Genomic DNA, 17,224 nt, shown 5'->3' with positions numbered 1-17,224 from the left:
TCAAATGGACATCAAACTTGGCAGAACCCATTGGTACAAAAATAAATTTCAGCATGTAAACGTGCCCAGCTGAAGTTTGCAACTCATTCTGTGGCCTGCAGCTTGGAAGTGGCTAAGACACAGAGTTGCTAAAAATAGTTTTGACACAGTGGATTAACAGACAACATGCTTTGTGGATAACATCCTAAAACGGAGGCTGGGAGTAGTCTGGCTGGTAATTGGTACGGCATTACTAAGCTAAGGCTGGACAACATCTTCACTCAGCTTGCTAGACTAGTACAGACTTTCCCACATGGTTTTCTGGATCAGCCAATAGACTGATCTCGAGTACCATCAAGGAGTTGTCCCTGCAGGATCTGTAAGACCAGAAATATCCTTAAAATCCACTTGGGGTGGGGAACAAAGGGGTGCTAAGAAGGCAGAAAAGCAGATAACGTAGAAAGATGGAGAAGCAGATCACAAACTGGTGAGCCTAACCAGGAACTCTGTGAAAAATAGTAGGAAAAAAAAAGAATCCTACAACATTAACCTTGATCCCATTCCCTGCAAAACCAAGATTCTAATCCCACTGTCAACTAACCTTCTTGCAAGGAGAGAAGAATGACCATAAGAATTTACACAGAGGGCAACAGATTCTCTCAGCAGTGAAGAAACAAGGAAGATGGTTTGTCCTGATGTCTACAAGGGCTGTGGCAGAGGGTAAATGAAAGGCTACGCTGAATCTACTCATCCCAACCAACCAGTATGGGCAAGCAGACCTCCAGAGCAGCTGATGCTGGAAAACCTCTACCCTGTTAATGATCACTGCACTAGTATGTTCTAAAGAATTCCTCAAATACCCACAGACAGAGTGCATTTTTTTTTTACATGACATCAAGCAATTTCCAAGATATATCCCTTTTCTGCTTCTGAAAAAGACATATGGGAGCCTCTCAGAGAAGATACTCTGCAGCATCTCCAATAGCCACAGAACAGGTACACATAAATGTCCTGAAGCTTCACCTTAAAAGAAACACAAATGAACTGTCAGTAAGATTCAGTCACCGGTTTTCAAATGGGTGTCAGCTTCATGCATACTTTGAAGAGACTTGCACACACTTGAAGAATTTATATATGCATGACTCCCTTAAGCAAGTAAATTCTGTAGCAGCAGAAAGAGGAAAGGTCACCACAAGTTGCTCAGAGTTTGAAGCCCACTGATAAAACTCCAGCTCTCACTAAACTTTAACAGGATCAACACCAACCAGATGTCAGAGAAAATACATTCTGTTTAGACATTTTTTGCTAACAAGTAAAGCTCATCCTTAGAATTTGTAACCCTAAGCAAACTACTCCTAACTATATATTTGCTTCCTCCACTTACACTTCTGGTACTACATAGCTTTATTGTTGTCACAAGTGATAACAGAGCACAGACTAGGGTTCTGTGCTTCATCATGGTTCTGGGATGATGGGAGAAAAGTTTGCAGCAATTTGCTAGATAAAGGTTTCTGGGGTTGCACATGTGAAGCATGTACATGCCTTGAACAAGAAACCACAGAGAGAGTGTGAAAGAAGACAATGTATTTCCATTGAAAATCTTTCCTTCAGTTAGAACCGTTCCTACTTAATAAAAAATTTCACTGTTTTAAAGGTTATAAAATGTTTAATAGCCAGTTTTGAATATGACTACATTCCAGACTTACATGTGGTTTAACTCATTTTATACAAACTCATGTTTTATACAAATCATGATTTTGCTACTATTGTTTTATGATGAGAGTGATAACTATAATGTCTATCTACTCCTTTTATATTATTGCCAAAGTAACCCAAACTTTGCTCCTTTAATATGCACTTAACATGAAAGACTAGTACCTCCTTAAAGTTTCACAAGTATGCAGGGGCACAAAAAGACAAGAATTACCCTCCTTCAGATGTTTCTGCTTTCATAAAAGAACACTTTAAATACTCTGCCTCTCTGGTTATGTTCTGGTTGTGTTTTATGTATACTTTTACAGCTTTTAAGTGGGGACATGACTGGGAGAACAGACATGTTTTAGCGGGGAAAAAACCCCCACAAACAACAAATAAACAGAAAAACAACAAAAAGAAAAAGAAGTAACTTGATTATTCAGGCAGAGCAGCGTGCATAAACCCCCTGCTCCTCTGGAAATCCATCCATACTTTCGATGACTGGAACAGCCTTACCTCAGCTGGAGTATTTTCTGTTATGAAACAAAACTCAAACCACACCAGTCAGTGACTGTCAGTGACAGCCACTAAACAACACAAGGCATCTCCTCCAACACTTGGTTTTCTCTTACATACTCCCATCACAGGGCTAGACATCACAATAATGCCATAAGATGCTCAACTCCTACACTTGCGTAACTTCACAGAAAAAAAAAAAGGACTAGTTTTCTTTTCACAGAATCACAGAATGTTAAGGGCTGGAAGGGACCTCAAAAAATCATCTAGTCCAGTCCCCCTGCCAGAGCAGGACCACCTAGAGTAGGTCACACAAAACATTATCTTTCAAGATTAAATAGAATGATCTTCTGATTTTTCTCAAATACCTATTCAACATCGTTTACATACCCATTAAATATCATTTGAATAAATGGGTCGATTAAAATAAGTCTACTAAAAAAAAAAGCACTCTGCCATAAAGGCAAACCTCAATCCTCTAAGAAAGGATTTACACTACATCAACCATTAAACATGTATTTGCTTAATAAAATGCTTAAAAAAAAAATGATAACCACCTCACTTTGCTTCAAAAACCAGAAAAATCACAGTTTGGAAAGTAATCTTTTACATTTCACGTAACACTAAATCTAATACTTCATTATTTTTATGTAAATCTAGACTTTCAAATTCAGCTTTTCCTGCTTATTTTTGACTCTCATTTAATTATGAAGGCATGGCCCTTCCCTTCCCAATCCAGCTACATTTCTCATCCCTCCTGAAAAAGTGCCAAGCACAATTGCAGTTTGAGTACAGAAGACAAGGATCTGGCACTGAGGTTAAGAGGTTCCTGAATGACACCACACCTTGTTATATACCATTAGGCACAACAAAGGCAGAGAACAATCTTAGTTTCAGTTTGACACACAAGAATGTTTGTTCTAGCATCTCCATATAAGGTCTTTAAGTCAACAAGGATAGGCTGTTGCAAATTCTAACCACAACAGGAATAACAGTTTGCATATTTAAATCCTGGCCACTAAGTACTGCAGGATTAAAATGCTAGCAGTGGAAAATGGAGCACAACCACAACTAGAAGTCTATAGAGCTGGTGGTAACTCTAGCTTGCTACTAGTAAGGAAACTACTATTGATTCTTATAAATTCTCCCATCAAAGTGTAAAACTAGCAGATGTTTTACCCCATCTGACATTTGTTAATCAGAAATACTGTCAGTAGTCTGAGCCAGTTTAGGTTATTTGTATTTCTGAATCCTCCTATTCTAACTTTAGCCTTACTTAAACAATAGAAAAATACCACTACTTCCACCATATGCTTCAATCTGAAGGGTTATAAAAGTTGCTTTAGAAGACTGACTCATCAGCAACAGCTATTTGCTTTACCGCTGTGAAAGCAAAGTACTTAATGCTTACCGCAATTGGGACAGTAGCCTTACAGGGACAGCAATCTTCTGTGGCAACAGAGCACAGCAATCACTGGTGCTCAAAATCTACTGGCCTAAGAGATATCTATCTACCTGGCAGAAAACTGTGCTGAATGTTCGTTCTCCTTGACTAACTATGGCATCATCTAAACATCAAAAACGACACTGTATTTTCAGAGCAACAAGTTTTGTACCAGTGAAAATATGGGTCCTCGTTGGAGTAGTTAGCATTCACAGAATCACAGAATCTTAAGGGCTGGAAGGGACCTCAAAAGATCATCCAGTCCAACTGCCCTGACAGAGAGCAGGGCCACCTACAGTAGGTCACACAGGAACTCATCCAGGTGGGTTTTGAATGTCTCCAGACAAGGAGGCTCCACAACCCATCTGGGCAGCCTGTTCCAGTGCTCCATCACCTTCACAGTGAAGAAGTTTTTCCTTGTGTTTCTTTGGAATCTCTTATGTTCCACTTGTACCCACTGCCCCTTGTCCTATCATTGGACATCACTGAGAAGGCCTGGCTGCATCCTCCTGACATCTGCCTTTTACATATTTGTAAACATTAATGAGGTCATCCCTCAGTCTCCTCTTCTCCAAGCTGAAGAGCCCCAGCTTCCTCAGCCTTTCATCATAAGGGAGATTCTCCACTCCATGGTCTTTGCGGCCCTGCGCTGAACTCTCTCCAGCAGCTCCCTGAACTAAGGGGCCATAAAGTCAGTAACTACTCCAGGCCTTGTTGCAGTCAGTGGGGCTTTCTCAGAATTAAAAAAACAACCACGTCCATGTTACTCCCCTTCAGCTAATTAGGATGAATAATCATAGGAGTAACAATGAGAACTGCCAGGCATCCTGGGAGAGCCTATAAGACAAGTTACGGTGTTAAGCAGCTTAACAGTTCCTACAATGTTCAATGACAGGTTCAAGTTGCAAGAAACCATTTTGGAATTTACTTACCTTAAATGAACTGTGCACTAAAGTTTCATCTAAATCAATGACCACACACTTCTTCCCATAATCTGATGCTGTCAGTTCTGGCAGGAGGTATTTAGCTGGTGGCTAAAAACAAAAAGAAAAGAGGAAGACAACAACAACAGAAAAAAGAGTAAAACCTCTATTGAAAGGGCACTCTACTGTCACATTACTATTCTAGTAATTATTAGGCCCTGAAATACATGACTTGAATGTTTTTCTGGGCTCGCTGTACATGTATGGGAAGAAATGGCTCATGCAATGCCCATATAGACTTGTTTGGTTGTTGGGTTTTTTTTTTTGTTTGCTTTTGAGAGACTTTTTTAGAATGATCTTCAAAGCACTTGAAAATAGTAGAACAGTACCACTAGCTAAAAACTGGAGAAAACTGGGACATTTATTACAATGATATCTTTTTCCAGTGACCCTCTTCCTAATGCCTCAGTTTTGGTTGCTGTTGTCATCCTACTCACAGTCAATGCTGTTTCCAGCCATATCACACCGACTGATATTTATGCAAATAATTATTTCTGTTTGCTGTGTATGATGCTAAAGTGGAGAAATCAATCCTGAAGGAAGATAGCATGACTAATTTTATCTTCCAGGACATGTCTTCACTCTTATTTTTTCCACTTGTGAGGGTGCAGAACAAGAGCTTTTGTATGAATTTGGTTCCCAATCAAGGTATTGAAGTTGCAGGGAAGAATGTAAACCAGGCTCTTCTACAGTATGCTGCTCTTACTGAAAAATGGTACCAATTCCATGAATTGACAATTTTTCTGAAAGCAATGCAGATAGTCACAGAGTCTTCTGATCACTCATTCCCCACACCTCAACATCCCAATTTGCAACACAGTTGTCTTTCCTTACACTTTGGTACTGGATACTTCCAGAAATAACAGAAATGGGAAAGAATGCTTCCATTTGGAGCTGAAACACTGCTGCCACTCACTCTTTAGAGGCTTTTTTTTTTAAATAAAGGAAAAGAAACAGCTTTTTAGAAAAGTATCAATAGGGAGAAGCTGAAGATGGAGAGGAAATTAAATTAATGAAGATTTGAATGTAGAGCTCTGACTTCATTCTTTTGCTATCCTTTTATCTGTTCACACAATATTGCTCTGGTAAGGATGCCTCTATCACGTTTTTTGTTCTTTTCAATAGTCTTTTGCAAAGGTGCTTGCAGAGATCTGAGGCAGCCCCTCTGCAGTCAGCAGGTGACAAATCGATGAGTTAGACACCCCCTGAACACCCTACAGCACCAAGCACAGATTATTAACCACTGATGAACTTCAGACATCATCGTTAAGTTGATGGACACTGGCCAATGATTCCTTGTAAGTTCTTGTTTAAGTAACTAACAAATGAGATTCTGGAATTAAATAAAAGTGTCTTTAGCTAAAGTGTAAGTTATAGGGAGACTTTTAGGAGTGCTCACTGGAATTTATTTAGTTCCTTACAATTAATAATTAACATCAGTAACGGTTTCTTCAGCTACCAAAATGGAAGCTGCTTTGCCATTTTCTCATAGCACACATCTAACGATGACCTTTGAGAAAAAAGTAACTTTGACTTAATGCCTAGAGTATCCATCCATCACAGTCACTTAATCAGGCCAAAATTTATAGGACACTCTAGGTCACAGACAGTCCCACATATACATTACTTCTACAAATGCTTCAGTTCTGTCTCTGCTTGTCTGCAATTGGGAGCAAATCTAAGGAATTCTGGTTTCTCCTGTTTCAAACTCTGAAAAGTATTTAAGGCACGCCACCTCAATTTTTCATAGTAAGATGGATCCAGACTTGCAACCTAAACAGACTAAAAGCTTCCTGAAATAGAAAAATAAAAAAATCAAATCCATTCAAGGACAATAATCTTCAGAACCTACGTTCTGCTACTGATTTCTTGTCTTTGAAGAAGGTAGGAACATCTCATGATATCTTAAGTGTACTTATTTTAAAGAATAGTGCAGTTGATTTTTGAACTCTTAAGACTACTAGTGTTTAGTTTGAATTTTTGACTAAGTTAACCTGCACAAGCAGTTCAAAGGCAGTAATTTCTTCTGCTATACGAACTCTTTTTCAAACTGAAAGTATCTCTACACAGAACATTTAAGGAAACAGATACACTTTCATTTCAAATTATGCATATGAAAAAAGATGAGCACTGTCTTATCACAGGTATCTCTTTTTTTGTCTGGAAACTAGTATGCCCACCATCAAGGAAAGGATAGACATACACCAAGGAGTGCAAAATGTGAGAACCCTGAACTCTGAGAGCCTGAATTCCTTGACTGTATGGTGAGAGACAGCTGGTGTCCATCATCTACGTCCACCCATAGCTCTGCTTTCTCAAAAGCAGTGGCTGGAAGAGGAACAAACTTACCTCTGTCTACAGAGTTGCTGACTACTGCTAGAGCTCATCTCCCTTTTCAATATTGCCTTTGGAGATGTATAATTGTTGACCTAATTTTATCTAAAAAAACTACACCTCAAGATTTTTCCCAGGGAAAATCTCCCACCAGGGCACATGAACCTTCCTACAAGCTTTGACTTCTTGAATTCAATCTGTTCTTGTCTTCAAAGACACTTCATCAAAGGTTTGCACATGTGAAGATGAGGAGAAATAAACTTTCTATCTAAAAACCTGTATCTCTGTTGCCCTCAACTTTGAAAACCCACTTGCCCGATAACCTAACAGGGATAAGGAAACCGTTCTGATGCTGAAGGCACTACAAGTTGTGAGACTGCTAAAGGTCTGGTGTAGGACTTTAGAACAAGGATGACATTTTTGAGGCTTTAGAAACTTAAAGAATTTGTACACAGGATTATCAGTCCATTTGTTCTGCTGTTCAAGCTTTCTGAACTAAAGCAAATTCCACATGCCAAGAGTAGAAAGCTTTTAGGCAGAAACAAGCATTACTCAATATTGTATTTTAATTTCCTCACTAATGGAGACATACCCAAGAACAGTTCTAATTAACAGATTTCCATCACAGTTAAGAGTGAATAGTTTTGGATGTTCAATAATTTCTTTTTTTAAACATAATAGCTTTAAAGATACCTAAGATGATTAAGAGTATTTAATTGTGGCAAACAGCAACTCTTATTCATTACGTAATACTCTCTGAAAGACTACAGACTTCCACAGAACTCAGTAGAAAAATAACACGTGGTATCTCAGTACTGTAAATCCTAGCTTGGTCTTCAATTCCAACAAGACATACAAGTTAAAGCTTTTAAACTAGTCACTGTTTGGGATTTATGCATTCCAGCCAGGTCTCATGGCTTATCAGCTTAACAGACCTTGTAGTGAAACGACTGCTGCACTGCTTCAGTCCCGTGGAAATAGTATATTCCCTAAGAAAAAAAACAAAACAAAAAAAGGGGGTGGTGGCAAGAAAACAGGACTTTTGGTTGAAGCATAAACAGCTGGTCAACACAAACCTTTCTGAAATTTACTGTACAAAACAATCACAACCTTTCCTCCCTGTAGGCACATGTTTTCCAGATACAGGTATCAAAATTAATATGCCCTTTCTTTGTACACTGGAACTGTTGCCTAGCTTAAATGCAGCACATTCATTTGCTGTTCATGTTCCCTTCAATTTACACTTTTGGTTGCACTCTACATAGCTAAAAGCTTCTCTCAGCAGTTATGCACAGAAACACTCTAACAGAAGATAAATTATTCCCACTTAAAGCACAGCTGCCAAGAAATGCCAGCTCCTGTTATGCAATAGGCAGCTCACCAAATTTCTTCTAGAAGAAGCTGAAATGAGAAATTGTCCAAATGTAGGCAGGGGCAAGTGGAAGAAACAATATCCCAGTGCTAAGACTTTACTTTTGCAGGGATTGAGGGCTAATTTTGTTACTACTCCATAATAATGGGATTTTAAATTGAACAAGAGAAATGGACACTCCAACTCATTTAAGAAGGTGCATAAGTATGGCTTTCTATTTCCATCTATCTTTCTGCTCAAAAGGATAAAAACAAGTACTGCAGTTGCTGTGGGTCTATCATTTCTCTACCATACTCCTTTCCAAACAAAGCTGAGAAAAATGCATGAAAGCCCAGGCACCTTAATCTACACTTTGCATGTTTTAAGTCAGGTTTATCACAATGCATCACCTGGTACGATTTTTTTTTCTCATTGTGTTTATTTCAGCCCTAAAATTAAATAATTTTTTAGTTATTAGGAAAAAACATTTAAACTGCACTGCTGTTTAATCTCTGCCTTATGTGGAAACAGCTTCAGAATACAAGATACAAACAGGATAAAGTTCATCTTTAAAAAAACCCCAAAGTTACACTGTTTCCATTATCTGAAGAAACTAACTTCAAACTGGACTCTTTTTTGCTTAGCAGTTATCTTTAACAATAACCAAGTGAAAATTCATATTAAGTTAAGTTCTTAAACGCAATTAATACATGAAAAGTCTGACTGGGCAGAAGACATACTTCACCGACTTGCACATATATAAACAAAGCAATGTATGTAAAGCAATGGAAGTTTTCAAACAGACGACCTTGGCACACTCCCAGATTTTATACATGCACAATAAAGCTCCAGAAAATCTGGTATTTTGACTGAAGGCTTAAACTTTAATAAGTTTCATGAGTGGGGGACGAGCAGTACTCTTTTCAGAGTCACTCTAAATACCTGAAGTAATTACTTTTGCAATGAGCTGTATAAAATGTCAATGTCTGACTGGCCAAGCTCACTCTGCATCTGAAGATTCTTCTCCTGTTCTGCACAATACATACAGTTCAAACAACCTGTTTCTCATCCCTGATCTCATGTAGCATGGTATCAAAGATTTCTGCCTTAATGGGGCTTAAATACACAGTTAAGAGTTGTCTGAAGAGTGAATCTCAGGGCTCTGGCACTCAGGAAAAACAACCCATGTAATGGGCTGTATGTTTTAGGTATTTCTCTTAACACAGTGTTCCCTTTTTGCTGCTACTATTTTCTCCACATGCAGCTCACTTCTATCTTTATTTAGACTATTACGTACTAAGGCTCTGGCTTCTGTCTCATAGACAGAGGCACTGAGATACTGGGAGAGTAGATGTCACACAACTACCTGTGGGCAATGGTTGCCTGACAACACTTCTTGCATGTCCTGATGGAAGAAGGCATCGGATGGCACAGGAGAAGAGGAGAGAGTATCTTTAAAGTCACCTGCTCACTGAGAACTCTACGTCATGACTGCAAAGTTAATTTTACTGCCTCATTACAGTGTTTGGAACATAGGTCAGAAAAATTACAGCTGAGATACCAAGAGGAAAAGAAAAAAACAGAAACTCCTTCAGTCATTGATTTTCCTTTTGCTACCCAAATCTAACAGAGCATTGCTTTAACATCAGAAAGATAGTGTTCTAGTAAAGTATCTCGTTTCATATTTGTACCTGACAAAGCCCTACTCCTGTGTCATTTCAATGTTTTGTTCTGTTTCAATTCTTCTTTAATACCTACACTCACTCTTAGGCAAACTTTTATTCCAGGTCAGGGTAAGGCCAGAATGTGTTTTACATTCAAGTAACTACTAGCAGAGCAGCTACAGTCACTGAACAGAATCTGGCAGGTATCTGAAAGTAATGTAAAAATCAGTGTTTTCATCCATCCAGTTTTCTATTCCCAGATTTGTGTATATATACATATACATGCAAACATATGCATGAGCCATATTAAAAGTGATTCCCTATTAGAAATAATAGGTAAGCAATAAAGAAAGCATAATTGCTAACAATTCTTACATCCAAGGAAAAGTAGTGAAGCAGGAAAGTGATCTGCATAGTTACAGTGATGACCAGACACTACTGCACCACAACAAGGGCAGGGGTCTTAAAAGAAGTCTTGTAATGTTGGGCTACGTAAGAAGGGAAAGAGGAAAAAAGGGTATCTTGGGGAATATTTAGGTCTCTAGGGGCTATCAAATCTCAAGAGAGGGCTGAAACTCCATACACCAGCCCTGCCATTTCCTGGAAAATTCTGCAATAATAAAATAACATAAACAACAAAGGAGCTCAAAAACTATCCTCAGCTTTAAAAAGTCTAAGTCTTTGTGCACATAAAAAACAAGCAAAAAAGAGCAGCTTTTTGACCAAAAAAGGTTAAACCTAATTCACTTAAAAGCCTCAGTCTGAAGAACTTTTTTTTCCTCTCCCTTTTATTTAGTTTTGAAAAATAATTCAGATGCCAAACAGCATTCCAAGTTTAATCCAGGGAAGATAAGCAGTATTAAAGCCCATAAAACAGCAGTTGATACTGAAAGCATCAGCTTGAACGAATGCAGTAATGTAGCTTTGGTCAGTGTATTCTGTTTTCCTAAAGTGGCTCATTTCAAACAAATTATGCGTTTTCTACCTCTTTTTTTCAACCAGAATACAGGAAAAAATTAGAAGAAAAGGTTTTTGCAACTGTCTCACACGGTGATGATATTTTAACAGACACAAAAGTTGACTCAAGCCACTTTGACTTTCAGACTACTTTGTGCATTTTCAAAATTATAAACATTCAGAAACAAATTTAACTGAGATGCAAGATGAAAACAACATAAAACCCAAACTCTTCTTTTAGTCCCTGTGCAATGTGTCCAGTTCAATTCACCTCTGAGTATACAACACAGAACATAAAACTCTTTTGTTAACATGCAATACAAACCAGATCTGTTAAGACAGTAATGTAAGATGAATGAAAGCAAAAGTTATGAAAATTATTCAAAGAAAAAGGGATAAAAATACATACACTTGGTATAGGCATGACCTGCATCTGGTCACCCTGGGGAAAAAAAAAAAAAATCACTGTAAGGGTAATGGCTTGTAATGGGTAGAACAAAGGTCTGAAGCAGTAAAGGAAGCACTCAAACATTTTAAATCAAAAGTTCAAAGTATTCAAGAAACCAGGGTCAAAAAAAAAAAAAACAGCATCTCGCATTTTAGTTGCTGAAATGATCTGTTAGTATATTGGAATTTATGGTTCTTAGGAGACTGGAATGGTAAAACCCATGCTACGATTCATAGAGGTGACAATAAGAAAGTAACTGTATTTACTGTAACTTTTTCAGCTTTAAGATCTACTAATGGGTATATTAGTCTATTTTCACTGCAGCATCAAAAGGCTCAGCCAGACCTTGGTAGCAGGGCAGAAGCCCACTTCTTGAAGTTCATTTCACTTGATTAGCATTAGGCAATAGCAAAATGTCCAAGAGCAACATAATGATGAGAAACTAGTCCAAGGAATCCCATTTTCTTCATTCAGAAAGAGGCAACAGTATCAGTGCTCATCCCATAGTCTCACTTTTGAATTGTACTTGGGAGAAGGCAAGACAGTCTTAGCCAACTTGACCTTTTCTTTTCATCCCGGGACCTGACATAGAGAAAGCTTCCAGAGAAAGGATGGTCACAGTGTCACCAACTCATAGATGTGTAAGAGGTTTAGTCTAGAGAAGAAGAGACTGAGGGGAGATCTTATTAACATTTACAAATATCTAAAGGGTGGGTGTCAGGAGGTTGGGACATCCCTTTTTTCTATAGTAGCTAGCAACAGGACAAAGGGTAATGGAATGAAGCTGGAACACAAAAAATTCCACTTAAATATAAAAACAAACCTATTTTACTGTGAGGGTGATGGAGCAGTGGCATAGGCTGCCCAGAGGGGTTGTGGAGTCTCCTTCCTTGGGGGTCTTCAAGACCCACCTGGACATGTTCCTATGCGACCTGATCTAGGTGAACCTGCTTCTGCAGGGAGGTTGGACTAGATGATCTCTAAAGGTCCCTTCCAACCCCTATCATTCTATGATTCTATGATTCTTCTAAGTAGAAACTGTGCTTTCTAATTTTTCTATACTCTGTAAAAATCAAGTATTTGTTTTCTGGTTGGCAAAGCACATAAAAAAGAAAGGAAGCTAACCCTTCTGTTATAGATGCTGCTTAGGTAGATCATCTTATTCATTAATTACTTGAACAACACAGACTGACTAACAGCAGACTGACTATGGAAAGAGCTGTTTTCAACATTAGAAAATCCTTTTTCCGATGAAAAAGCCCTTTACTTGTTTTGGAGTCTAACATAGTGATGACACATCACTGACAAACAAAAGTAATTAAATATTATTATTTAAGTTCTCTTTTTCATTGCTATAACAGCAGAGATTTTTACTGAAGCTTGCCTAAAATCCTGAGAAACTAACAAAGCAGCTAAAGAGCAACAATTGCCATAATCTATCAAGAAGTTTTGATTAGCAAAAAGTACCAGGATTCTATAAACACAAATACAAAAACCGGTAAGAATCTGAATTTTCCTCAAGATGTCAAAAATATAAGAAAAAAAAGCACATTAATGTCTTGTTAATGGAACATCACCTGAAGTTCATTGCTCATTTCAGAAAGGAGTGAATTTGAGTAAGTGCCAGTCAGAATAGCTGGCTTGTGATGAAATTGTTATCAAGGATATGGTTAGGCAGGCAGAGCAGATTGCAAACCCCTGTTTTGTTTTGAAAGGCATTTTTTTGCATGTGCTGGCAGAGAATAAAACACAGCTGAAGCTTCTCTTCTGTGAACAGATGAAAACAGTATAAGGGTTAGAGGCATATCCAGAATTACAGTACAAGATTATCTCAATTGTGGACACAAATACAGCTATGTATCACATCAGGTTTTCCCACAGGCTTCAAGAGCCACTCACTGGTTTCTATTTCAACAACCTTTTGAAGAGAGAGCTGCACCCCATGGTATTACTGTTAAGCCAGACTTTCATGGGAATCCAGAACCTAAGCTGCTTAAAGGACTTGCATTACTTTTCACTTTTATTTTTCTTGCAGAATTTCTTACATCAAAAAGCCAACAAAAATCCAGACAAATTTCCTAAGAGGAATCCTAAAAGTACCTATGTAAAAATCAACATAGTAATAATGACAACTGAAAAAACAAGCAGAAAGGTAAGTGCAAGAACCTGCTGGTAAGGTGTTAAGTGTTCATGAACAGGCAAATGCTTTTTAGCAACAAGCCTGCTATGGGAAACTTTTTGAAAGTGTCCCACCTCATTTCCTGATGCCTTGGAACAGGAAGGGAAATAGGTCATAACGATATCGTTCGAAACAGATGACTGCATTTGTTGAAGTGTTTCCATGAGCTCCTGATGCTGGTAACAGGACAAAGCTGTTCCTAGAATGCCAAAATTTCCCTGGTGTATCACTGAGATAATGCAGGAACTAATTTGTTCAGCTGCTGAAATCGAGTTGTTGTTTTTTTTTTTTTTCATGGCACAATATATACAGATGAGCTGATAAATTCTACCTTTTCCCTCAGCTATAGAACTTTGTTTGTTTGTTTGTTACTGCTGTCAGTCTATGGTCACATCTGGGATCAATGAGCATTAAGTGAGAGACCACACTATTCTGCTTCTCGGAGAACAGTCTGTCCTCAAAGATAAGGTATTTCACTTTTAAAGAACAACCATTTTAAAGAAGCTGATCAAAAGAACAGATTTAATCATGTTCTGTTCTTTAACACAAAGCTTACACTAGACCACAATAGGTTCTTTAGAAACAATAATACAATTACTATTTGATTTTTTCATTGACTTGGAATATTGAGCTTTGTTTCTTAACACAGAAGACTTTTTGGGAGGCAAAGGTGGTCAGAATCTGTAGACACAGAGAGAGGAACCAAACATAGCTATGCAAGAGGGGTTTTTCTTTGTTTTCTGAATAGACTTGTCATACCACAAGCTGATGGTGACCAAGAGAATCAAACACTAGGAATTTTCTTGCTCTATCAGCAACAGTTAAGGAGAAAAAAGAGTATTATTATTTACATTAACCCCATTTACCTTCCTCCACACCGGACAGTGAGATTGATTTCCAGGTCTGTTCAGAAGGCATGCTTTTAATAGCCTCCCCATCAAAGAGCCTGTGCTCATGCTGCTCCTTTGCCTCTTGCATGAAGGAGATAGTAATTTTGACCTCAAGAACATGCTCTCTACAAGCTGTTTTGGTTGCTCTGGTGCACCATATTCACATGGGATAGAGAAGACCTTTTTTCCTGTGCTGTGTTATAAATAGAAAACCCTGAAGCAGATGAGAATGTTGTGAGACATAACAATAGGTCATCAAAACAGCTTTGCAGGATCACTCTGGAGATGACAGCATTGTGCAGCAAAAAGCAATGGGAGAAGATGACCTGACTTTGGTAGTGGTTAGGATGGATGAGATAGAAATTCAAGGACTTGACTTTCCTGGTTTCATTCATGTCTCAGAGCAAGAAGCAGAGGCAGCTGTTGCCCCCAGAATAAATCTTCTTCTAATTCTATCTTCTTCCCTGTTGACTGTAGATCAAGACCTATTCCTCTAAACCAACAAGTATAAAAAATCCTTTCCTCATTCACACTACATCTTGTTGAACATGAGCCATCTGCCCAATTTGGATCTAACTAATGAAACAAAAGCAAAGATGACTCTGGTGGAAGTGGGTTGTAAGTGTAATGGCAAAGTGCTGATAGACTTGTTGGAGCTCCCTTGCCCACCCTAACTGAAAGCAAAGGGAAGAAAGAACTAGTTTGCATCTCACTTTTCTCACCTTTCTCTATCTGGATCTCTCTCTGAAGCCTGTAGATGAAATCTGCATCTCCAAACACTTCAAAAGGTGGGTAATAAACTTACTCAGAAAAAAAAATACCCTTAAACCCAGAAGCATGCCCAGAAAATACACAAATTTAATCAAGCTGCCAACTGAAGAACAGAAATAGAGATCTGAATTTATTCAGATGAAAACAACAAACACTTTCCTAACATTCTGGCCCCTAAAAAGCCCCAACTGTCTGGAAAGTGTTGGTGAGCTGCCTGCTGCTGAGGAGGCAGGAAAAATTTAGCAAGGATTTCATGAGGCTGAACATTGTGTGCTCCCAATGACACATCTGGCTGAGCATCCAAGCTGCAGGCAGACTGACATACCCACTGTAACAGATACATCATCTTAGAAGGCATTTTCATGATTTCCTGCTGTCATGTTTTAAGAAAAACAAATCTACAATAGTTTCAGTAAATACAAGTTATTATTGAAAAACACTGTATTGAAACTTTAGAGACAGATGGACTATTCATTACCAGTATTAGAGTTACACTTGGTTAACCAGTTGCTCTGTGAGTAGATGGTTTAAAAATGAACATAATATTTTAAAGAAGCTTTTGGGCTTCTCCCCTGCAATAGAATATAAGTCTGTACTAAAAATCCCTATTTATTCAAAACCATGTGCAGTTTGGTATTTCTTCCAGGCCTATGAAGAAGTGATGTGTTACCTGAACTTGCCAAGCATAATCAAGTCACATCATTTGGCAAAGTACTGAATGAAGCACTGACTCTTTTGAAGCACTGATTTCGTTTTTTCTAATATAGCAAAACAGTAATAATAAAAATTAAATCACACAATATAATTACTCTGAACAAAATTTCAGAACCATGGTTTCCTTTACTTTATAAAATATTCTTCCCTGGTTTCCCTCCTTTACAATGGCAGTTAAAGATTTGAGACTTTTAATTAGAAGGAAGATGGCTGGTCCCATCAGCTTCAAGAATACACCAGCAGCAACATAGATCAAACACCAAATTCCTATGAAACCAGCAGAGGCTTGCTCCATTCCTTTCCTTCCTCTGAAGTCTTTTCACCAGTTTTCTTGTAACAACCCTACTGAACAGTCAAGAAAAAAGGAAAGTACATCCATGTCATTTTATACTGGTTCCTAATGGAAACTATTTAATATTCTTGTGGAACTTTCCATTTTTAAAGGAAAGGGTCACAACACAAGAACTGACTGGGTCATGGTCAGAGGTCACCTGTGATCATGTGCTAAATAATTAACAAAACATACAAAAGAGATAGCAAATATAAATAAACAACCATTTGAACAGCAGCTCAAGAGAATCTGAATTATTCTAAACTAGATAAATATGCAAAACAAGCTTTAAGTAAAGAACAGAGGAGTTTGAACAGTGTGTTGTCAGGCCTTTTGTATTTTTACTTAAAACAGGTATTTTTTTCATTCCTGAACATTTCACCAATTTAGAAAATGAGGCTCACTTTTGCATGTACTTTCCCACAACTTACTTATCACTTCTTAATCTAGAGAAGATGTTCAGTGTAACTCGATAAAACACAGCCTGCACAGCTCTAAAACTCACCTCTCCTGGTAAAGAGCACTAGTCTGACAGTGTAACGACATTCAAATATATCCAAGTTTTCAATGTTTTTTCTTTCTTTAAAATATCCTACTTATGTTAACCATATTGGCATTCAAAATAAAAATCAGCATATAATAAACACACACAACTTACTAGTCTTTAATGCTGCATTTAAAATAAAAATATCTCAGTCTTATTTTCACTCACTTAAAAACCATCCAAAAACTTAACTATACTTGATTTCTCCCATGAAGAACTTCTGTCTGAAGAAAGAGGACTCTTTTAATAATTCTTTTTAATGTATTCCTTCACTTTTTATTTTAATCTATTAAGAGGTATAATCTTGTAAAGCTATGAATTATGTGATTTGTGTCTTGGACTTGTACACACAACTTCAAAACTGCTCACTAAGACAGTAGAGAGTAAGAATGGAAACTTGTATGAACATACCTGCAATCACTCG

At 37.9% G+C, this 17,224-nt stretch overlaps 1 protein-coding gene across 4 annotated transcripts in view; it reads right to left on the bottom strand.

Moving 5' to 3' along the window:
• The window catches only part of CTDSPL (CTD small phosphatase like), an 86,878-nt gene that overhangs the window by 17,913 nt on the left and 51,741 nt on the right, over positions 1–17,224 (bottom strand). The window contains exons 3-5 of one of the 4 annotated variants that reach the window (XM_061997314.1): positions 11,333–11,365; positions 7,887–7,940; positions 4,567–4,668 (exon numbers count right to left, since the gene is read on the bottom strand). In XM_061997314.1, the coding sequence (XP_061853298.1) occupies positions 4,567–4,668; positions 7,887–7,940; positions 11,333–11,365 (189 nt within the window). The remainder of the gene's footprint in view (positions 1–4,566; positions 4,669–7,886; positions 7,941–11,332; positions 11,366–17,224) is intronic. The other 3 variants (XM_061997315.1, XM_061997316.1, XM_061997317.1) reach the window with 3 other exon arrangements.

The sequence above is a fragment of the Colius striatus genome, chromosome 5, assembly GCF_028858725.1.
Source record: "Colius striatus isolate bColStr4 chromosome 5, bColStr4.1.hap1, whole genome shotgun sequence".
Taxonomy (NCBI): Eukaryota; Metazoa; Chordata; class Aves; order Coliiformes; family Coliidae; genus Colius; species Colius striatus.
This window is presented reverse-complemented; position numbering and strand designations above follow the sequence as displayed.